Here is a 22,919-nt window from a genome sequence, read left to right as displayed (position 1 = left end):
GTTGTCAATGCCTCGCAGCTTATCATCCACCTTTCCCAGAGGCAGATGCAGATAAACCAGGCGAGGAGGCTACGGCACCGCGGTGAGGGCCTGAAGTCTGAGAGTAGCACAGGCCTGTCAGAAAGCACGGGACCCAGCTCCGAGGACATCACGGTGACAATGGGTCATGTGGATGTTGTGGAACGGCGATTCTGGGCACGGGAAACAAGCACGGACTGGTGGGACCGCATAGTGCTGCAGGTCTGGGACGAATCCCAGTGGCTGCGAAACTTTCACATGCGGAAGGGGACTTTCCTTGAACTTTGTGAGTTGCTGTCCCCTGCCCTGAAGCGCAATGACACCCGGATGCGAGCAGCCCTGACTGTCCAGAAGCGAGTGGCCATAGCCCTCTGGAAGCTTGCAACGCCGGACAGCTACCGGTCTGTCGCGAACCAGTTTGGCGTGGGCAAATCTACCGTGGGGGTTGTTGTGATGCAAGTAGCCAACGCAATCGTTAAGGTACTGCTCTCAAAGGTAGTGACCCTGGGAAACGTGGAGGTCATCATAGATGGCTTCGCCGCGATGGGATTCCCAAACTGCGGTGGGGCTATAGATGGAACTCACATCCCTATCCTGGGACCGGACCACCAGGCCAGCCAGTACATTAACAGAAAGGGATACTTTTCAATGGTGCTGCAAGCACTGGTGGACCATCGGGGACGTTTTACAAACATCAACGTCGGATGGCCGGGCAAGGTTCATGACGTTCGCGTCTTCAGGAACTCTGGTCTGTTTAGACGGCTGCAGGAAGGTATTTACTTCCCGGACCACAAAATAAGTCTTGGGGATGTGGAGATGCCTACAGTGATCCTTGGGGACCCAGCCTACCCGCTAATGCCCTGGCTCATGAAGCCCTACACTGGCGCCCTGGACACTGAAAAAGAACTCTTCAACTACCGGCTGAGCAAGTGCAGAATGGTGGTGGAGTGTGCTTTTGGCCGTCTCAAGGGGAGATGGAGAAGCTTACTGACTCGCTGTGATCTCAGCGAAACCAATATCCCCATTGTTATAGCTGCTTGCTGTGTGCTCCACAATCTGTGTGAGAGCAAGGGGGAGACCTTTATGGCGGAGTGGGAGGTTGAGGCAAATAGCCTGGCATCTGATTACGCCCAGCCAGACAGCCGGGCGATTAGAAGAGCCCAGCGGGACGTGCTGTGCATCCGGGAGGCTTTGAAAGCTAGGTTCCACAGTGAGCAGGGTAACCAGTGACTTTTAAGTTTCTGTACAGAGAAGCTGAACCTGTCACCGTTTCTTTACCCAGTTAATGATGACTATCCTCTCCAGTTACATACCCCCTTCACCCCCTTCCAAAAAAATAAAATCAGTTTTATTTTCTTAATGAACACCGTTGTCTTTATTACTGTTTTCGAGGGAATGTTTTAAACCTGGGACGCAGACTGTGGTGGGGAGCGGGTGTAGTGTACTGATGCAAATGATCCTTCTAAACTCCAGGAATGACAGGATTTGCAGGGGCGGACTGGTTGTTTCAACGGAGCCTGCCAGCCCTCCTGAGCGGGACTGCGTGTATGTGGGGGCTATGTGACTTTATGGCAGGGGGAGGAGGGTTACAGATCCCCTGCTGCGTGGCTCTGTGATCCAGGACAAGGACCGCTGCATAAGATCTGTAACTGCCCTCCCCCGCCACAAAGTCACAGAGCAACCCCCCCCCCCCACGCACAGAACATGAAAACCACCTCCCAGACTGACCAGGGTAACTAGTCACTGCACTGTGTATGTGCCCTGCTGCTGGACCTGCCCCCGCCTCTGTAGCCTGCTAAAGGTGACTGTCCTGTCCAATTACCAAGCCCCTTCCCCCCCTTCAGACAGACTCTCCTCCAAAAGAACATGATTGAAACAGTAATGAACAGAAACGTATTTTTTATTAACAACCACACATGAAACTGGGGTGTGAAACTTGGACGGGGGCTTGGGTGAGGCGGGCAGGAAAGGACTTTTCAAATTTTGGGGAATGACAGCCTTCTGGTGCTTGAGCAGTCTGCAGGGGTGGAGTGAGAGTTTTCACGGACTCTGCCGCCCCTCCTTCTTTGGACTTTGGGCGAGGGGGGTATGGGACTTGGTGGCGGGGGAGGGCGGTTACTGATAGACTGCAGCGGGGCTCTGTCCTCCTGCCTCCATTCCTGCAGAACATCAACAAGGCGCCGGAGCGTGTCCGTTTGCTCCCTCATAAGTCCAAGCAGCGTTTGAGTCGCCTGCTGGTCTTCCTGCCGCCACCTCTCCTCACGTTCCATGTGTGTCCGGTGCATTTGGGACAAATTCTCCCTCCACTGGTTCTGCTGGGCTGCCTGGGCTCGGGAGCAGCCCATTAGTTCTGAGAACATGTCCTCTCGCGTCTTCTTCTTCCTCCGCCTAATGTGCGCTAGCCTCTGGGAGTGTGATGCCAGGCTGGGTTGGGAGACAGTCGCAGATGTGGCTGTGGGAATGAGAAAAAGGTAGTGAATTCCTCCGAAAGATAAATGTAGTTGTGAGCAAAGAACATAGTCTTTCTCTGTGAACAAGACCATGCACTGCACCTATCACATGCGCACTCAGGACTAGGTCGAATTTTCGGACCTCGCCTTCAGTGCCTGGGGTCTTGCACTGCCGATCTGGGAAGCGGGGCAGGACACCGGAATTTCTGTAGCAGGCAGACATGGTAAGCCGTAGACTTGTGGCTGCTTAAAACTGCACTGTGGGATAGCTCCCGGAGCTATTAGCGTCGATTTCCATCCACACCAAGCCTAATTCGATATGGCCATGTCGAATTTAGCGCTACTCCCCTCGTTGGGGAGGAGTACAGAAGTTGAATTTAAGAGACCTCTATGTCGAACTAAATAGCCTCGTGGTGTGGACGGGTGCAGGGTTAATTCGATGTAACGGCGCTTAAAACTTTAGTAGTACCACTGGCCTCCTTTCACATTGAAAGCAATGCCAGTCTCTGCTGCCAGCAATCGGCCAAGCATGAACTCTGCCCCTGTCCCACCCCCTCGCGGCTGTCCCAGGGAAAGATCCCTGTATGCTGCCCCTCTCCCGCCTCCACCGCGTGGCTGTAAACCGGCGGTTACAGTTCTGTAAAGGAATGGGCAAGCAGTCCCCTACCTAATTCAAAGCAGGTCATCATGAGCGACATAACAATAATGAGGATCTCGGACAGCAATAAGGAAAGGATGCTCCGGGAAAGCCAGCAAAGACCAGGGCCCTATGCAGCCATGCTGTGCAAGGCTATGATCCCGGAGTACTTGAGGATCTCCTGGCGCGGAAACGTCTCCTACTTCGGAGGACCCAATAAGGCCGCTCTCCCCAGGAACCTGATGAACAGGCTTTCAAATTACCTCCAGGAGAGCTTCGTCGAGATGTCCCTGGAGGATTTCAGCTCTATCCCCGGTCATATAGACTGCATTTTAATATAGCTGCACTGGCAGGGACTAAAGAGTGGAGCGGCTTGGGCAGCAGAATCATGGACAACCGGACATTGTTTGATTTTTTTTAAATAGTTGGGACTGAAACGTTAATCGCCTAGGGCACACAAATCATGAAAAACACATTGTTCTTATCGTTAATATTCCAGTTCTGTTAAAAATAAATGTTTAGATGTTTAAAACACTTACTGCTTGATCCTTCCCCTGAATCTGTGTCCGGGTTAAATGCTGGGGACGGTTGGTAGGGGATCTCTGTAAGGGTGATGAAGAGCTCCTGGCTGTCGGGGAAATAAAGCTTGGTAAGCGCTGTCGACTGCCTCGTCCTCCTCATCTCCTTCCTCATCTTCCCCGTCCGCTAACATGTCCGAGGAACCGGCCGTGGACAATATCCCATCCTCAGAGTCCACGGTCAGTGGTGGGGTAGTGGTGACGGCCGCACCTAGGATGGAATGCAGTGCCTCGTAGAAACGGGATGTGTGGGGCTGGGATCCGGATCGTCCGTTTGCCTCTTTGGTCTTCTGGTAGCCTTGTCTCAGCTCCTTGATTTTCACGCGGCACTGCGTTGCATCCCGGCTGTATCCTCTCTCTGCCATGGCTTTAGAGATCTTCTCATAGATCTTTGCGTTCCGTCTTTTGGAGCGCAGCTCGGAAAGCACGGACTCATCGCCCCACACAGCGATGAGATCCAAGACTTCCCGATCAGTCCATGCTGGGGCCCTCTTTCTATTCTGGGATTGCACGGCCATCTCTGCTGGAGAGCTCTGCATCGTTGCCAGTGCTGCTGAGCTCGCCACGATGTCCAAACAGGAAATGAGATGCAAACTGCCCAGACAGGAAAAGGAATTCAAATTTTCCCGGGGCTTTTCCTGTGTGGCTGGTCAGAGCATCCGAGCTCGGACTGCTGTCCAGAGCGTCAACAGAGTGGTGCACTGTGGGATAGCTCCCGGAGCTATTAGCGTCGATTTCCATCCACACCAAGCCTAATTCGATATGGCCATGTCGAATTTAGCGCTACTCCCCTCGTTGGGGAGGAGTACAGAAGTTGAATTTAAGAGACCTCTATGTCGAACTAAATAGCCTCGTGGTGTGGACGGGTGCAGGGTTAATTCGATGTAACGGCGCTAAATTCGACATAAACGCCTAGTGTAGACCAGGCCTTACTAACCCCTGTCCGTCCGTGATTCACTTACACCTTAGGGAATGATACCTCTACAAAAACACGGTCACGCTGTTCTGTGCCAGTGAACTTTTCCTCCCTCACCTCTAGTGTCAATCAGGGATAAAACCATCAGGGAATGGTGCTGAATCTCCTCATGCCCAGACGTTTTCAAAACCATGAACTCAGTGATGATCTAGGGATGGGATATGGGGCCTTTTTTTCCCTGGGGGCTCCAGACCAGCCCCAAGTCGAGGGGACTGGCTGAGACATGTGTCTATATTTAGTGATTTAATTGGGAATTGGTCCTGCTTTGAGCAGGGGGTTGGACTAGATGACCTCCTGAGGTCCTTTCCAACCCTGATATTCTATGATTCTATATCAGGGGTTCTCAAACTTTTTTTGCTGGGCCCCCCTTTGAAAATATTTCAGGCTGTGATGACACCCCACCCCCCACCCTCCTGCCACTCTTGGTACTAGACATCCCTTTCCCGACATCAGTGCAGAGCCCTATAGAGCTAACTAACCGTACACCAGTCTTACTTCTGCGCTGCTGCTGATGGTGGCGCTGCCTTCAGAGCTGGGCAGCCGGCCAGAGCTGCCTCTCTCCAGCTGCCCGCATTTTAAGGCAAGGAAAAAGGGGATCTCATGACCCTCCTACAATACCCTTGTGCCCCCCTTTTGCGTCCGGACCCCCAGTTTGAAAAATGCTGGTCTATACCTTAGCCTTCTGTTCCATGTAGGTGTCTGTGCTGGGCAGATAACTGGGCACTTTCCAGACTTAAAAATAAACTAGGTCACTACCTATCTGTCTAAATCCTAATGCTGTCTATCTAGCTATCTATCGCAGGGTTGTTGTAGCCATGTTGGGTGCAAGATATTAGAGAGACAAGGTGGCTGAGGTAATATCTTTTATTGGATCAACTTCTTCATGTAGTCAGGGCCGGCTCCAGCGTTTTTGCCGCCCCAAGCTGCACAAAAAAAAAAAAAGAAAAGCCACGATCGGCAGCACTTCAGCGGCAGCTCTACCGAGGGACTCGCACCGAGTTGCCGCCGAAGACCCGGACGTGCCGCCCCTTTCCGTTGGCCGTCCGAAGCACCTGCTTCCTGCGCTGGTGCCTGGAGCTGGCCCTGCTTGTAGTTCGGCACCTTGTCTTTCACCAACAGAAGTTGGTCCAATAAAAGATATTGCCTCAACGACCTCATCTCTCTAACCTCTATTCGTGTATCTAGACCAGGGGTGGGCAAACTTTTTGGCCCGAGGGCCACATTGGCGTGGCGAAACTGTATGGTGGTCTGGGTAGGGAAGGCTGTGCCTCCCCAAACAGCCTGGCCCCCGCCCCCATCCGCCTCCTCCCACTTCCTGCCCCCTGACTGTCCCCCTCAGAACCCCCCACCCATCCAACCCCCCCTGCTCCCTGTCTCCTGACTGCCCCCCCGGGACCCTCCCATCCAACCCCCCCCCACTCCCTGTCTCCTGACTGCCCCCTGGGGACCCCTCCATCCAACCCCCCCCGCTCCCTGTCTCCTGACTGCTGCCCCCCCATCCAATCGCCCTGCTCCCTGCCCCTTTACCATGCTGCTCAGAGCAGCAGGAGCTCGCAGCCCCACCGGCGCCAGCCACGCCGCCTACACTCCCCGGCAGGAGCGGCAGGCCAAAGCGCTGGCGACGTGGCGCGCTGAGGCTGTACTGCACGTGTAGGAGCCATAAATAACCCGTAAATGTCGATTTCACCATGCACGCACCTAGCCTCACAAAACACATTTCCACATCAGTAATAATCAACATTAACAGACAGGCAGCCCAAGAGAAAGGCTGCTTGAGAATTTATTCCAGTTTGATATACGGATATTTCCATTGTATATTTAGACATGTGATGGGGACAGTGTGTGTTAACGGTGATAAAGCTGTAACTTTTTTGAATCTCAACGCCTATTAACTCATTAAATAATTATTGTCTAACCCCCTTGTTGCTGATCCTGCTTAATTCCCACAACTGCAACGATGTAAATCGATAACATTAAAAAATGCCTAAAAATAAACATCGAAATTATCAAAACATAAAGTTTGAATTCGGTCAAGCCTGGTGATACACCTGTTAAACCGAAGCGATATTGACAGTCTCCCCAGCTGCCCCTTTATGGCTCCGCGAGCGCCTCGTGGCGCTGTCTCGCTCAGTCTGCCTGCGCATGGATGTTTTATTTTATTTTATGGTCATCACTGTTTTATTGCAGTCATTATTTTATTATCATTCATTACTTTATAATTAATTACATACAAACAAAATTTTTTTTTTGCCTAGAGCCAGAGATCAACCCTGACTCCCAGTCTCCTCTCTGCGCTGACCCACTAGACCCATTCCCTTCCCAGAGCTGAGAACAGAAGCCAGGCGTCCAGACTCCCACTGGCTTCAAATTCCCTTCTTCTCCCTTCCCTTCATCAGCAGCCCCTCTCTAACCACTGGACATTGCTGCCTCCCTGCCACATCTTGAATGGAGCCACTGAGAATGATGTACAGCCCCTTTCAGCCCAAATGATCCTCAAGTCTTTTAAGAAATAGTACAAGGTTACACATCAGGCAAACATCCTTTGTGAAGCTCTTTCTTGGGCAGGGACTTCATTTTCTCCAGAGCTGCTGTTTAAAGAAGATTATTCAGGCAGATATTAAGATTCTTTACAACAAGAAAGAGTCACAAATTCCCAAGCTCTAAGCTCCTGCTCTGCAAGCCTCAGAGATGAGTGGCCAGGGCCGTCGTTAGGTGTACGCAGCGTACGCGGCAGCGTAGGGCACCCGAAAATTTGGGGCACTACCGGGACAGCAGGGAAGAGCGGGTTGGCTCCTGCACATTCAGCGCGTTCTGCAGTCTCCTTAGGCGGGGGCCATGTTCACAGAGCCGAATGCGCCGGCGTGGCGCATTCTACGTGATGGAGAGGGTAGGGGGGTCTGGGTGCGTAACTGTGACTCTCAGCTTTCCTGTCTCATCCCTCCCCCACAAGGTTGTGAGCCAGGACTGCTGCAGTGTCTGCTGCATATGAAGCTCAGTGTGTGTCAGCAATGGGGGGGGGGGGGGGGGTTCTTCTGGGGGTCCGCGGGCAGGGGTGGTGTCTGTGTACCCAGTCAGGCATAGAGTCACCAGTTTAATAGTACTGTCTGGGCCCCATAAATCCTAAGGACGGCTCTGTTAGTGGCCATCCCTGGCACAGAGCTGGTCTCTGTAGACTCTTCCTACATCGATAGAAGGGGTTTTTTCATTGATGTCATTAATTCACCTTTCTGAGAGGCGGTCGCTAGGTTGACAGAAGAATTCTTCCTTCGACCTAGCCATGTCTACACTGGGGGTTAGGTTGAGCTAACTACAGTGCTCAAGGCAAAAACATTTTCACATCCCTGAGCAATGTAGCTAGGTCAATCTAATTTTTAGTACATAAGAACATAACAACGCCCATACTGGGTCAGACCAATGGTCCACCTAGCCCAGGATCTTGTTTTCTATCAGTGACCAATGCCAGGTGCTTCAGAGGGAATGAACAGATCAGGGCAATCATCAAGTGATCCATTCCCTATTGTCCACTCCCAGCTTCTGGCAATCAAAGGCTAGGGACACTCAAAGCATGGTTGGGGTTGCATCCCTGGCCATCTTGGCTAATAGCGATTGATGGACCTATCCTCCATGATAGACCAGGCCTTAATCTCATCTCTTCCCTGGTCTCTGTCTTGCTGAATAAGGACACAGCTCTTTAATATCTGAATATAGAATTGCGCAAGTCACTCAAATCAGCAAACACACTGGTTTTGATTTACACAAGAGAAAAGAATTTGATTCTCCTACAGGAGGGGAAAGTTGTTCATTGGGATGTTTAACCTCCTTCCCCCAGTCATTCACCCCATGGGGTAATGATTTGGTCTAATCACTTCTTCCCAAGACCAGGAGAATTTCTTGCAGCATAAAATGGAGGGGGGAACGCCCAAAACAGCAGCCATTTCATATGAACCTTGAACAGCTGAGAGAAAAGGGACAACATTTGAGAGGGTGCGAGATCTCTGTTTGAGACTGAGTGAGTAAAGGGGTCAAATCTGAGGAGAAATTTCATCAGAGGGGAGTTAACATCCTCCTTTTCTTCATCCACCATGTGGGACAAGAACTCAAGCCAGCTGGTTCCCTTCAAAAGCAGATGTGGCTTCAACTTAAAATGGGAGGAGGGAAAAAGACCCCAAAGTGAGAGAGTTTTTCCCCCCATATTCAGCAATTAAAGAAGAAAATGGTCAAATCTGGGGGGATTTTAGATCAATATTCCATCATTTAGCGGGAAAGGTGCCCGACTTGAGGAGTCCCAAAATGGAGGGACATTTCTATCGATAGTCAATAAAGAGAAAATCTCAGGGGATTTTAGATCAATATTTGGTAATTAGAGAAAAAAGGCAAAATCTGAGGAGATTTTAGATCAATATTTGGTCATTAGAGAGAAAAGAGGCAAAATCTGAGGGGAAAGTGGATTCTTATGAGTTTAACTCCTTCATTAACCCCATCCACAATTTGGAGGAATGACCGGTGCCAGCTGCTTCCCTCCAAATGCCGAAGTAGATGCAGTTTAACCTGAGAATGGGGAAGAAGCCCCCAAACTATCCATATCAGAGAATTAAATAGAAAAGGGGCAACATTGGTGGGTTTTTTAATCAATATTCAATAAGAGAGAATTGGAGGTATTTTATATTGGGGGCAGGTAGGGTTGTGGTCTGTGCTGGCTGGATCTGGTGCAGAGAGATGATTCTCAAATGACCACATCACTCCATCTCCTCCATGCAGAGCCAGCTTTATTCATGAACGGAGCCAAGGAAGGACACAGTGAGGTGCCCAACACCGTCCGCCAGTCCTTGACATGCTCTTCTGCCTTCTGGGGCTCATGGTGAGTGACCTCTTGTTTCCCAGACTCAGCACCAGGGTGGACATGAACAGAGAGATTAAAATGCAGACCACCTAGATGGGAAAGGCTCCATCATCCATTGCCTGGCCCCCTGAGCCAGCCAGTTCCCCTGGCCTGAGGCTGGATCAGAGCTGCTGCCCCATAGAGAACCAAGCCGACCAGTCCCGACTCATTTCTCTGGCTCATGTCCTCTTACTCCCGAATAGCCTCCCCAGCACCCTCCTTAGGGCCCCGTGCACATCCTTGTTCCTCAGCGTGTAGATCAGTGAGTTCAGCGTGGGGGCAATGATGCCATAGAAGAGGGAGACCATCTTGCCCCGGTCCTGGGAGTAGCTGGACGGAGGCTGTAGATACATGAAAATGGCCGTGCCGTAGAAGAGCGACACCACGGCCAGGTGGGAGGCGCAGGTGTTGAAGGCTTTGAGCCTGCCCTGGGCCGAGCGAATCCTCAGCACAGCAGCGACGATGTAGCCGTAGGAGACCAGGATGAGGCCCAGCGGCACCAGCAGGAAGATCGCACTCACAGCAAAAAGCTCGGCCTCGGTAGTGGAGGTGTTAACACAGGCCAGCTTGAGCAGGGCCGGCACCTCGCAGAAGAAGTGGTCGACCCGGTTCCGCCCACACCGGGGCAGCCGCACGGTCAGGATGGTCTGCAGCATGGAGTTGCTGAAGCCGCTCAACCAGACGGTGGCCGCCATCTGCAGGCAGAGGCGGCGGCTCATGACAATTGTGTAGCGCAGTGGCTGGCAGATGGCGACGTAGCGGTCATAGGCCATGACGGCCAGCAGGAGGCACTCGGTGCAGCCCAGCGAGAGGAAGATATAGAGCTGGGCCACGCAGCCAGCCCAGGTGATGGACTTGTGGGTGCTGCGGAAGTTCATCAGCATCTGAGGAACGGTGCTGGTGGTGTAGCAAAGGTCCAGGAAAGAGAGGTTGCTGAGGAAGAAATACATAGGGGTGTGGAGACAGGGTTCCAGCCACAAGACCACAATGATGGCCAGGTTCCCGACCAGGTTCATGATGTACAAGACCAGAAAGACCACGAAAAGCAGCATCTCCAGGCGTCGTTGGTCAGAGACCCCCAATAGGATGAATTCCCACTGAGAGCTCCCGTTCCCTCTTTCCTCCTGCAGGGAGAACGGACAAAGATAAGGATGAAAGGAGCCCCAGCAGCCATACACAAGGGAGACACATTCAGGGGCAGCCCCATTTGCTCTGAATGAACCACGCCCGCTTTTGACTTTGTCATCGAAAATCTGGGCCAGTTGGGTGGCAGGTAGGATCCTTCTGCCAGGGAAATGCTTTGTCGCAGAAAAGTGGTTCTGTGGCAGTTAGTGACAAAGAAGGATCCATATAACAGGGAATTAAAGTGTCCTAGAAAACTGGATCTGTGGCAGTTGATGGGAGCAATAGGATGTGATAGATAAATGGATGCTTAGATTATAAGGTCTTTGGGACAGAGGCTGTTTTGTTTCATTGCTTTTATTCTGTATTTGTACGGATCCTGGTCGCGACTGGGGCTTCTAACTATGATCCCAAATTTGCACCGCTAACTATCCTCTGCCCCTCTTATGGGTGAAAGAACTGGGCATGTTTAGTCTAGAGGAGAGAAGGTTGAAGGGGGACCTGGTACAGTCTTCAAATATGTGAAAATTTGTTGTGAAGAGGATGGTGATCAATTGTTGTAAAGAAGTTGTAAAGAGGATGGTGATCAATTGTTCTCCATGTCCATTAGGTCGGAAATACGTTTACAAGACAAATCTGGGTAAATCAGTTTCTTAAACACAAAGGAGTCTAGCCAGGTATCAACAAAGGCGATGGGCAATCACTTATCAAGTGGCCAGTCTTTGGCAAGGAAGCGGGGCAGGAACAACCCGATCTGCATTGAAGCAAACAACACCATGGCATCTCCTTCACCATTAGACTCTTTGTCTCCTCCCTTGCAGCAGGAATGAACTTTATCTAGGCAGAACCCTCAATAAAATGCATATCAAAGGGTGACTGGACTATAAAAGTGAGGGGGAGAAACACCCCAAGGTATCTCTCCCTATCCATCTCTCGCTCTTTCACCTAAGAAGACAAAAGAAACAACGTTTGGACTTTGGGAGCAGATCCTGGTCTGAGAATTGGCTCAGCAATGTTACTGGGAACATGTGGAAGGGATTTCACCTGGAGCCAAGTCTAGTTTATTAGTTTTAGTACTAGGAAGTGTTTTCCCTTTACTTCTCCTGTAACCATTTCTGACTTGAATGTCTTATACTTGTACTCACTTGAAACCTAACTCTTTGTAGTTAAATAAACATGTTTTATTCCATAATCCAAACTGCATTTAAACTGAATTGTCTGGATGACTCCATTTAACGTAGCAAACTTTTGGATATTGATCTCCTTAGAGAGGCAACGGACCTACAATATCTGAACTGTCCAGGAAGGGGCTGGCAGTGCAGAACCCAAGTCTTGGGGGGGAATTTGGAACTGGGAGTTTCTTGTGGTCACCCTGCAAGTGGTAACCAAGGCTGCAGGAAGCCACAGTGTGGCTGGTGTTTGCGGACAGGCTGCTGGGGTCAGAGTTGCTGGACCAGGGCTGTGGCTATACACAGACACTCACGGTGTGACCTGCATGCTGTCAGGCTGCTTGTGAGCGACCCAGGTTGGAAGCTACAACAACAAAACATTGTGAGGCAGCCAAGGTAGCAGGGCAGGGGTGACCCAACCCCTCATTAGTCTGAATTGCACCCCGGAATGCCATGCCGTCCAGGGAGGGTTTTAAGAACAGGTTGGACAAACACTGGTCAAGTATGGTCTAGGTAAACTTATTCCTGCCTCAGTGTGGGGGTATGGCGCAGATGACCTCTGGAGGTACCCTCAAGCCCTACATGTCTAGGATTCTAGGATTCTACTGCCACTTTAACATGAATCTATGATGTTTATGTACTTCTCTCTGCGACTGACAGGGACTACAATAGAAACAGTATCTTAGCACCTAACAATCTCTACTGGGTTTATCCTCACATCACCCCTGGGAGGCAGGGAAGTTTTATCAGACCCATCGGACAGAGCTAAGAAATCTAACCAGCCCACATGCTCCCCAGCTCCTGGACCCTCCCCAGTAATAAGCAGGAACAAGTGGTGGAAAAAAATCCGGACTCACCTCCATTCACCTCCAGCTCTGCTCTCCCCAGGTTCCTCCTGTCCGGGCAGCTCCGGGCGGCTCAGATGCTCCGATGCCAGGGCAGAGTCTGGAGTCCCTGCTCCCCTGCGCTGAGCCCCCCAGTCCTTGGGATGAGGCAGCCCCGAGCTGTGGAGCTGAATGTCTAAGGATGCTCCGGGGTCAGGGAGACCAGCTAAGTTTGCCCCCTGCCGTGGGTCAGCACCGTCCACATCTAGCTCTGGAAGCCCAGAGGCTGCATGTTTTGCCCCCCCCCCCACACACACACTGCTAGGGCCCTGGGGTGGGTCTCAAAAGGAAGGGAATGTGGCAAACTGGATGCTCAGAGCCAGTGTTGCATGGTCACAGGGTACACCCTCTGCCTCCCAGGAAACAAGCCAGGTCACTGTGTGAGTGAAGTTCCTGGGGGCCGGTTGCTTCAGGCTAGGAGGGATACCCTGAGCCTCTTTCAGCTGGCAGGGTCTCCTAGAAGCCCAGAGAACACAGTGATGCAATGAAAGAAATCCCAGAGATGGGAAGGAGAGAGAGAGATGGATAGAGGAAGAGGGATGGAGAGAGAGTGTGGATGGACTGATGGATGCCAGACGTGCACAGATGTGAAAAGAGAGGGAGAGTCTGAGAGAGGAGAGGATAGATGGGCGGCAGGGGGATGAGAGAGGTGAATTGTTAGGACAGAAAGAGAGACAGAGAGAAGGATGGATAAAAGGAGCAATAAAGAGATGGACAGAAGAGCAGAGAGATCTGCAGAGAGATGGATGGATAGAAGGCTGGAGGGTGGAGAGGTAGATGGATAGAAGGATACAGAGGGAGAGAAAGAGAGACGGACAATCAGAAGGATGGCGAGTGAGACCCAGAGAGCTGGATAGATCTGGAGAAGTACAGTGGATGGCTGGAAGGAGGTAGGATCCCAGGCTGTGTCCCTGCTCCCTGACCTACCCCAGCCCTGGTGTCACACTACGCCTGGGCTGCCCCAGCTCCGAAGCACAGCTGAGAAGGGCCCTGTGTCTCTGTGACTGTGGGAGGTTCCTCCTTGTGCAGCTCATGATAGCTGTCCCTGAGTGCATGGGGCCGTGGGTGAAGGGGAGGGAGCAGGCAGGGCCCTTATGGACGTTGGAGCCAGGAAGGGGGCGGGAGATGTGACTCCCTGAAGCCTCCTGGGGGCTGGGACTTGGCTGGTGAGGTTTCCGATGCCCCAGGGACCCCGTGCACCCAATTGGCCAGGAGACTGCTCCAGCAACGCCATCTAGGGGAGAGTGGCCTGGGGAGGAGTGACACCAGCCCCTGAGCAATGCACCAAGATTGGGGCCACAACCCTCGCTCTAGTCTCAGCCCCATCTGTCTTGAGGGCTCCCCTAAACCCCTGGTCTCATCTCCCAGCCCTCAGACCCATCGCTGGCGTTGTGACCCCAGCCCAAGCCCTGACTAGCTGGCCAGTGATCTGGGGCAGGGAGACATGGGGTAACTGGATTCGCTGCCCAGCGATCTGTCTGGCAGAGGCAGAGGGCAGGACAATTGCCCGATGGGTCATTTCTGTGATCTCAGTCAAGCCTCTCTCCTTTCTGTCCCCGCCCTTAGCTGGTGAGCCTGGACTCTCTGCTGTGTCACCTCAATCAGTTCCGTGGCAGCTCCGTGCAAACAGACCCAGCCCCTACCTGCAACAGAGGAAGATCTGGGAGCTGCCTGGTGCCCACCGCCCCCTGAGGAGCTAGGGCCCAGGGGCTGGGTGCTGTTGCCCCAGGGCACCTCATTAGGCATCGGGGTGCAGCGCAACGGGCATTTTTAGCACGTCGGCTCCCACTCGCAGCTGATGCGTCGAGAGGGGACTCTGGGTCTCATTAAAGACACTTGCTGTTTGTGACACAATGGCATTGACAAGCCCACAGGGGCCAGGCAGGTCATTAACATTTTTTTCTGTGCCAGGTTGAGAAGTCAATCAAAGGGTGTCAAGGGGAACCCAACCTCAGGGTGTGTTCCACATGCTGGGGAGGAGCCCAGCACAAAGACATCTAACAGGAACGTACCAGTCCCCAGGCTGGATTGCACCCGGGTCCTTCCAAACCCCCTCCAAGGCTGGCCCAGCTTCAGGGGACGTGTCAACACTCGCCTCATGGACAGCTGAGAAATGTCTTACTGACCCCTGTCCGTCCGTGATTCACTTACACCTTAGGGAATGACACCTCTACAATCGCCTCATGCCCAGACGTTTTCAAAACCATGAGCTCAGCCATGATCTAGGGATGGGATATGGGGCCTTTTTTCCTCTAGGGGGCTCCGGCCCAGTCCCAAGTCGAGGAGACTGGCTGCGACATGTGTTTATATCAGGGGTTCTCAAACTTGTTTTGCTGGGCCCCTCTTTGAAAATATTTCAGGCTGTGATGACCCACCCACACACATACACACTTGGTACCAGACATCGCTTTCCCAACATCAGTGCAGATCCCTCCAGAGCTAAGTAACCGTACTCCACTCTTAGGCCTGGTCTCGGGGCAGGGGGGGGAGGGGGAGATCAATCTAAGACACGCAACTTCAGCTACGAGAATAGCGTAGCTGAAGTCGATGTATCTTAGATCGACTTAGAATTACTTACTTTGCGTCCTCGCGGCGCGGGATCGACGGCCGTGGCTCCCCCGTCGACTTTGCTTCCACTTCTCGCCGAGCTGGAGTTCAGCAGTCGACGGGAGAGCAATCGGAGATCGATTTATCGCTTCTACACTACACGCGATAAATCGATCCCCGATAGATCGATCGCTACCCGCCGATCTGGTGGGTAGTGTAGACGTACCCTTATTTCTGACCTGCTGCTGCTAGTGGTGCTGCCTTCAGAGCTGGGCAGCCGGCCAGAGCTGCCTCTCTCCAGCTGCCCGCGTCTTAAGGCAAGGAAAAAGGGGATCTCATGACCCCCCTACAATAGCCTTGTGACCCCCTTTTGGGTTGGGACCCCCAGGTTGAAAAATGCTGGTCTATATCTTAGCCTTCTGTTCCATTTAGGTGTCTGTGCTGGGCAGATAATTGGGCACTTTCCAGGCTTAAAAATAAACTAAGTCACTAGCTATCTGTTTAAATCCTAATGCTATCTATCTATCTATGTATCTATCTATCTATCGCAGGGTTGTTGTAGCCATGTTGGTCACAGGATATTAGAGACACAAGGTGGGTGAGGTAATATCTTTTACTGGACCAACTTCTTCATGTAGTTCCACAGCTTGTCTCTCTCACTAACAGAAGTTGGTCCAATAAAAGTTACTGCCTCACCGACCTCGCCTCTCTAACCTCTATCTCAGGGGTAGGCAACCTATGGCATGTGTGCCAAAGGCGGCATGCGAGCTGATTTTCAGTGGCACTCACACTGCCCCGGTCCTGGCCACCGGTCCGGGGGGCTCTGCATTTTAATTTAATTTTAAATGAAGCTTCTTAAACATTTGAAAAACCTTATTTACTTTACATACAATAGTTTAGTTATATATTATAGATTTATAGAAAGACCTTCTAAAACCGTTAAAATGTATTATTGGCATGCGAAACCTTAAATCAGAGTGAATAAATGAAGACTCGGCACACCACTTCTGAAAGGTTGCCAACCTCTGCTCTATCTGTATATCTAGCCCCTTAGCCTGCGGGTCGAGCTATCTAAACTTCAGTCAATGCAGAGAGCCCAGAGAATGAAATGCAGCTGGGGCATAGTTAGTAACTCAGGCATTCAGCCTTCAGGTGGGAGAGGTGAGATCCACCACTACAGAGCAAAGGCAGGGACGGCCAATTCAACCCAGAGACATCGGAGCATAGAGGGAAGATTGAGCCAAAAGAACAACTCCCTCAGCCGAGACGCACAGACCAAGATTTACAAAAGCGACTGGTGATTTTGGGTAACCACTTCGACGCAGTTTCTAGGCCTCCAGAGGAGCAGAGACCCGAGCGGAGGAAGGGCTAGCTTGTCTTCCTCTCTAGCTATGGGCTCCTCTTTTCCAGGGGTAGTACCCAACCATGGGGGTAAGAAATGTTTTATTTTTCATGAAAGCTGATATTCCGGTGTAATCTCAGAACTCCGAAGTCTGGTCTACACTACAGACCTATATCGGTATAACTACATCACTCAGGGAGGTGAAAAAATCCACACCCTTGAGTGACACAGTTATGCCAACCTAACCCCCCCTGTAGACAGTGTTATGTCGGGAGGAGAGCTTCTATCAACATAGCTACCGCCTCTCGGGGAGGTGGGTTAACTACACCGATGTGAGTGCTCTCTCCTGTTGGCGTAGAGAGGCTTCATCAAAGCAGTGCAGCTGTGATGATGCAGTGTTGTAAGTGTAGACGTGCCCCAAGAGTTGGTGGGTTGTAGGGTTGGAGGAGGGCAGAGGACTTGTATGGATTGGGGAGGGCAGGTTGTTTCTTTGGGGTGGGAGAAGGCAGGAGAGTTGGGAAGAGTGGAAGTGGGCAGAGAGCAGAAAGGTCCATGTGGGCAGGGAAGATGCTACAGAACCCAAGGGAGACACAGATGATTCCATGCCCAACTGCGGCCCCAGATCAGGTCCCCTGAGAGGTCGGGTTCCTCCCCAGCACTCTCCGCAGGGCCCCGTGCACCTCCTTGTTCCTCAGTGTGTAGATCAAGGGGTTGAGCATGGGGGTCACCATGGTGTAGAAGAGCGAGACGAGCTTGCCCCGGTCCTGGGACGGGTGCAGCAGGTACATGTAGCTGGCCGTGCCGTACAAAAGCGACACCACGGCCAGGTGAGAGGTGCAGGTGTTGAAGACCTTGCGCCTGCCCTCGGCCGAACGCATCCTCAGCACGGCGGTGCCGATGTAGCCATAGGAAACCAGGATGAGGCCCAGCGGCAGCAGCAGAAAAAACACACTGCCGGTGAGGAGCTCAGCCATGTTGGTGGAGGTGTCAGCGCAGGCCAGCTTGAGCAGGGCCGGCACCTCGCAGAAGAAGTGGTCGATCTGATTCCTCCCACACCGGGGCAGCCGCAGAGTCAGCAACGTCTTCACCAGTGCGTTGCCAGAGCCGCTCAGCCAGGTGGTAACCGCCATCTGCAGGCAGAGGCGGCGGCTCATGATGGCCGTGTAGCGCAGCGGCTGGCAGACAGCGGCGTAGCGGTCGTAGGCCATGACAGCCAGCAGGAGGCACTCGGTGGAGCCCAGCGAGAGGGAGATGTAGAGCTGGGCCACGCAGCCGGCCCAAGGGATGGACTTGCGGGCGCTGCGGAAGTTCACCAGCATCTGGGGGCCAAGGCTGGTACTGTAGCAAAGGTCCAGGAAGGAGAGGTTGCTGAGGAAGAAATACATGGGCGTGTGGAGACAGGGGTCCAGCCATGAGACCACGATGATGGTGGTGTTTCCCAGCAGTGTCATGACATAGGAGATTAAGATGAGCACAAAAAGCAGCAGCTCCAATTGTGGCCGGTCAGACACCCCCAGCAGGATGAATTCCCCCAAGGAGCTTTGGTTTCCCTCTTCCCATGCCACTTCGCTGTAACCCATCTGAAAAATAACCTACATTAAGGAGATTTGTAATAATTGATCATAGGAGTGGGAACAGAAGTGGGTGTTTTGGGATGGTGACTGTGAATCCTGGAAGGGGTAGATAGCTATTTACACTGATTGAGTAGATATGGGAAGGGCTGGGATGGTAGGTTTGTGAGTATTGGTAGCAGTAGTGAGATCTCTGTTAGCATTGGTGCCAGCAGGGTGATACACTTTTATGCTGCTCTGACTGTGTTTACACTAGGGCTTTTGCCAGTATAGAAATGTCGCTAAAAATCACACCCCGTAACTGACATTACTATACCAGCAAAAGTTTGCAGTGTAGACCTGGCCTCGTAACTTAGGCATGTTCCAAAGCTGTAAGAGAGACTTGTCTCTATGACTCCAGGCTGGTCAGGGGGAAATGAGGATTTGGGGATTCGGCAAATACTAAGAGAGTGGATTGGGGCGAGATGAGGATGGTGGATTAGGAACCATCTGTTTTAACAGTAGGGAATTTCATTTGGGAACCATGAATCCTGGGGCTAGTGGAGAGAGTAGATTGGCAAGAGGCTGGAATGATGGGTTTGTGAGTAGTGGTAACAGCAGTGGGCTCCCAGCTAGCACTGGAGGCAGTGGTGGGATCCAGAGCAAGTGTTTTAGAGAAGCAATGGTTCATCCGCTCAAAACAGAGAGTGGTTAGCTATGCTGTATATCTACAGTTTGATAGCCAGGAATTCTGGCTGGTGGAGACAGATGATTGTTCAGGGGGCCAGCTACACAAAAGGAAAGTTCATTCAGAAGGGACTGGGATGGTGGTTTTTCAAACAATTGGTGTCACAGGGTACGTCTTCACTACCCGCCGTATCGGCGGGTAGCAATCGATTTATCCGGGATCGATATATCGCGTCTTGTTAAGACGCGATATATCGATCCCCGAACGCGCTCACCGTCGACTCCGGAACTCCACCAGAGCGAGCGGCGGTAGCGCAGTCGACGGGGGAGCCGCGGCCGTCGATCCCGCACCGTCTGGACCCCAAGTAATTCGATCCAAGATACTTCGACTTCAGCTACGCTATTCGCGTAGCTGAAGTTGCGTATCTTGGATTGATCCCCCCCCCCCAGTGTAGACCAGCCCACAGATGGGTTCTTCAGCAGGTATTTTGGTTTGGTCCTCATGAATCCTGGGCAGCCAGGGGAAGTGAAGATTCAGAAGTGCCTAGATACACATTGAGAAAGGATTTGGAGGGGCTGGAATGGTGGATTTGTGAGCATCACAAAAAAGAACTAGGTAAGTTCCTGGCGTATAGGTCCATCAATGGCTATTAGCCAGGATGGGCAGGATGGTGACCTTAGCTCTGTTTGCCAGAAGCTGGGAATGGGCGACCGGGGATGGATCACTTAATGATTACCTGGTTTGTTCATTCCCTCTGGAGCATCTGGCAATGGCCACTGTCGGAAGACAGGATACTGGGCTAGATGGACCTTTGGTCTGACCCAGTGTGGCCGTTCTTATGTTCTTATCATTGGGATCCACAGGAGGTGTTGACAAGAAGTAAATAGTGACTAAAACCAGGGAATAATTCAGTATATTCCAAATCTGTACACAAACGTGTCCACCAGGAGTCCTGCATAGTCAGGCCAGCTGAGGATATAGGAGGGAGGTACCTGGACAGAGAGTGGATTTGGAACATAAGAATGGCCAGACTGGGTCAGACCAAAGGTCCATCTAGCCCAGTATCCTGTCTTCCGACAGTGGCCAGTGCCAGGTGCTTCAGAGGGAATGAACAGGTAATCATCAAGGATCCATCCCAGCTTCTGGCAAAGAGAGACTAGGGACACCATCGCTACCCATCCTGGCTAATAGCCATTGCTGGACCTATCCTCTATGAACTTATCTAGTTCTTTTTTGAACCCAGTTATAGTTATAAGAGAGGGACAGTGCGTTTGGGATCATTGGTGTGAGTGGTGGGGTCTGGCAGGGTTTGGTTGTGGTCACATCCTGTCTCAGTTGGGTCAGAGAGTGATGATATTTGAAGCCAAACCCTGTAACAATTTCCATGAGCTATCAAAACTGGTTCAGTTTTGGCAACTTTCTTGGTATGGCCGTGTTATCAGGATGGAAGACCAACGAATTACGAAGAGTCCAAGAAGCGCCACTATACATAGCGGGCATCGATGTGCTTACCAAAAGCTACGACGGCACAGAAAGAGTGCCCATGATGGCCAAAAACTGAATATCCAGCCAGACCACCTTAAGAACCAAGCTAGAGATTGACCCAGGTGGTCAATGGCTACATCGAATCGTAGAATCATAGAATTGTAGAACTGGAAGGGACCTCAAGAGGTCATTTAGTCCAGTCCCCTGCATCAGTTTGGGATTCACCATGACGATGAGGAAAACCAGCAAAGCAAGCAGAATCAAATGAGCTGGAATACATTTTGTGGCTCAGGAATGGCGTTGGGGCAAGCATCAAGGAGATCTATCTATCTAATCCTATTTCTAAGGCACCCGTTGGTGTGATACCAAGCACTGTATGTATCTGGCATTCATCACATCCTCATTTAGTCCCTTCTCTTTGTAATTCCACATTTCAAACTTCTCCCCGACCCTCGCTTTCATCTTCATCCATCTTCTCCCACATCTCTCCTTCCCTCCTCCAACTCTGTCCGTGTTATCCAAAAGGGCTAAGAATTTTACAAACATATTGGACTTCCAGACAGTAGCATAGGTACCTCCTGAGTCTTTTATACCTCCAAATAAATAATGGCATCCCTCCATATAAACCTTGGAAGGGAGAAAAGGAGGAGAAGAGAAATCTAAAGAGAGACAGACCAGGGCCAGAAGGATGTCCGTGATGGTGGTCAGATGGCTCCACCATCTGCTCTGTTCTTTTAAAACTGTTTTTAGCAAGAAAAATAAAGTAGGGGAAAGTTGAAATGGACGAAGACCTCATCAGCATATTTGACAGCAGAGAGACAAAGTAGATGAGGTAATATCTTGTTTTGGACCAATTCTTGTTGGTGGATGGGACCGGCTTTTGAGCGACACAGAACTCTTCCTCTGGTCTGGAGAAAAGCTTGAAAGCTTGTCCCTTCCTCCAACAGAAGTTGGTTCAATCAAAGATATCACCTCCCCCACCTTGCCTCACTCATATCCTGGGACCAACACGGCTACAACAACCAGGCGGACATTTGATAGCAGTCAGTTGATAAATGCACTGGCTCCCTGGTTTCTGAAAAGTCAGGATGAGCTGGGAAGGGACTGGAGGAGTGATGGGAAAACAGCCTCAAGCGAGACTGCTCTTCCAGGAAAGGGAACAAGACTGAACCCAGCCAATGCTCTCTGCTCATTCTACCTGCAGGCCCTAACTCAATGGAGATGGCTTTGGTAGGACGGGAGAACTGGTGGCATGATGACAAGGGAAGAGTCTAAAGAGCAAAAGGCGAGCAGCTGAAAGGGGATGGGGAGAGATAGTCCATGTACTTGACCTTGTGGACGAAGGCCCAGGAGATCTGTTACTAGGGTGACCAGCTAGCAAGTGTGAAAAATCAGGCCGGGGGTGGGAGGTAAGAGGTGCCTATATAAGACAAAGCCCCAAATACCAGGAATGTCCCTAGAAAATCAGGACATCTGGTCCCCCTACCTGTCACATGCTGCCTGGGTGACCCCGGACAAGTCACTTCATCTCTGTGCCCATTCTCTAAAGTGTGAATAATAATTCTTCATTTCCCCCCTCTTTATTTTCTTGCCTCCCTACATAGGGGCACAGACTGTGAGTCTGTGCACCGCCCGGCACAACGGGGCCCTGATCTCAGCTGGGGCAAGGACTGTCTCTCGCTGTGTGTCTGTGCAGCGCCCGCCACAAAAAGTGCCCTGATCAAGATGGGGACTTCTCTGTTCAAGCATAATATAGCTCCAGTTTGCACCCACTGGGGATGTGCCCCAGAGAAAGTCAGCAGGAAAGCAAGGAAACTTTAGGAGAAAAACAACAAGGAGTCTGGTGGCACCTTAAAGACTAACAGATATATTTGGGCATAAGCTTTCGTGGGTAAAAACCTCACTTCTTCGGATGCATCCGAAGAAGTGAGGTTTTTACCCACGAAAGCTTATGCCCAAATAAATCTCTTAGTCTTTAAGGTGCCACCAGACTCCTTGTTGTTTTTGTAGATACAGACTAACACGGCTACCCCCTGATACTTTAGGAGAAAAGCAGCGGGAATGGGTTACAAATTAAAACCAGTCCTGGCCTTCCAATGAGATCCACAAACCCCCTGGCCTCCAGCAAGACACTGTGTAGCCACAGCCACTGGTGCCAGTGGATCTACATGCAGGACTGGGGCCACAATCTCTGTACCATCAACAGGCCCTTGCTTGTACCGAGCCAGATTTGTGGGGGGATCTTCACTAAATCTGATCAATCTATCTGTATAGCACCATGTTATCCCCAATCCATCCATTAGCCCGTCCCCCTCATTATAGATTAACCCTGATCAATAACGTCTCTCTCTCTCTCTCTCCATTCATTCTGCGGTTCCCGTCCCCTTCCCGTACTCCATCTATTTCAAACCCCCTTCCCCCTGGACTCACCTTCCTTCACCTCCGGCTCGGTTCTCCCCAGATCCCTCCTGCCCGGGCAGCTCTGATGCCAGGGCAGAGTCTGGAGTCCCTGCTCCTCTGCGCTGAGCCCCCACTCCAGTGAGGCCCTGGGACGTGAGGCAGGTCCAAGCTTTGGCACTGAATGTCTAAGTGGG

General features: G+C 51.5%; 3 protein-coding genes across 3 annotated transcripts in view; 1 reads left to right on the top strand and 2 right to left on the bottom strand.

The window, feature by feature from the left end:
* Positions 1–22,919, top strand: part of LOC135888153 (zinc finger protein 721-like) — a 202,873-nt gene that overhangs the window by 106,549 nt on the left and 73,405 nt on the right. The gene's annotated exons all lie outside the window — the stretch shown is intronic.
* Positions 9,718–12,692, bottom strand: LOC135888066 (putative olfactory receptor 2B3). Its single transcript, XM_065415880.1, has 2 exons — positions 12,687–12,692; positions 9,718–10,662 (listed from the first exon to the last, which is right to left on the bottom strand). Exons 1-2 carry the CDS (start codon positions 12,690–12,692, stop codon positions 9,718–9,720), a joined length of 951 nt encoding a protein of 316 aa, XP_065271952.1.
* On the bottom strand, positions 17,226–18,182 carry LOC135888065 (putative olfactory receptor 2B8). The gene has a single exon (XM_065415878.1). The coding sequence runs from the start codon at positions 18,180–18,182 to the stop codon at positions 17,226–17,228; it is 957 nt and encodes a 318-aa protein (XP_065271950.1).

Source organism: Emys orbicularis, chromosome 13, assembly GCF_028017835.1.
Source record: "Emys orbicularis isolate rEmyOrb1 chromosome 13, rEmyOrb1.hap1, whole genome shotgun sequence".
Lineage (NCBI taxonomy): Eukaryota > Metazoa > Chordata > Testudines > Emydidae > Emys > Emys orbicularis.
This window is presented reverse-complemented; position numbering and strand designations above follow the sequence as displayed.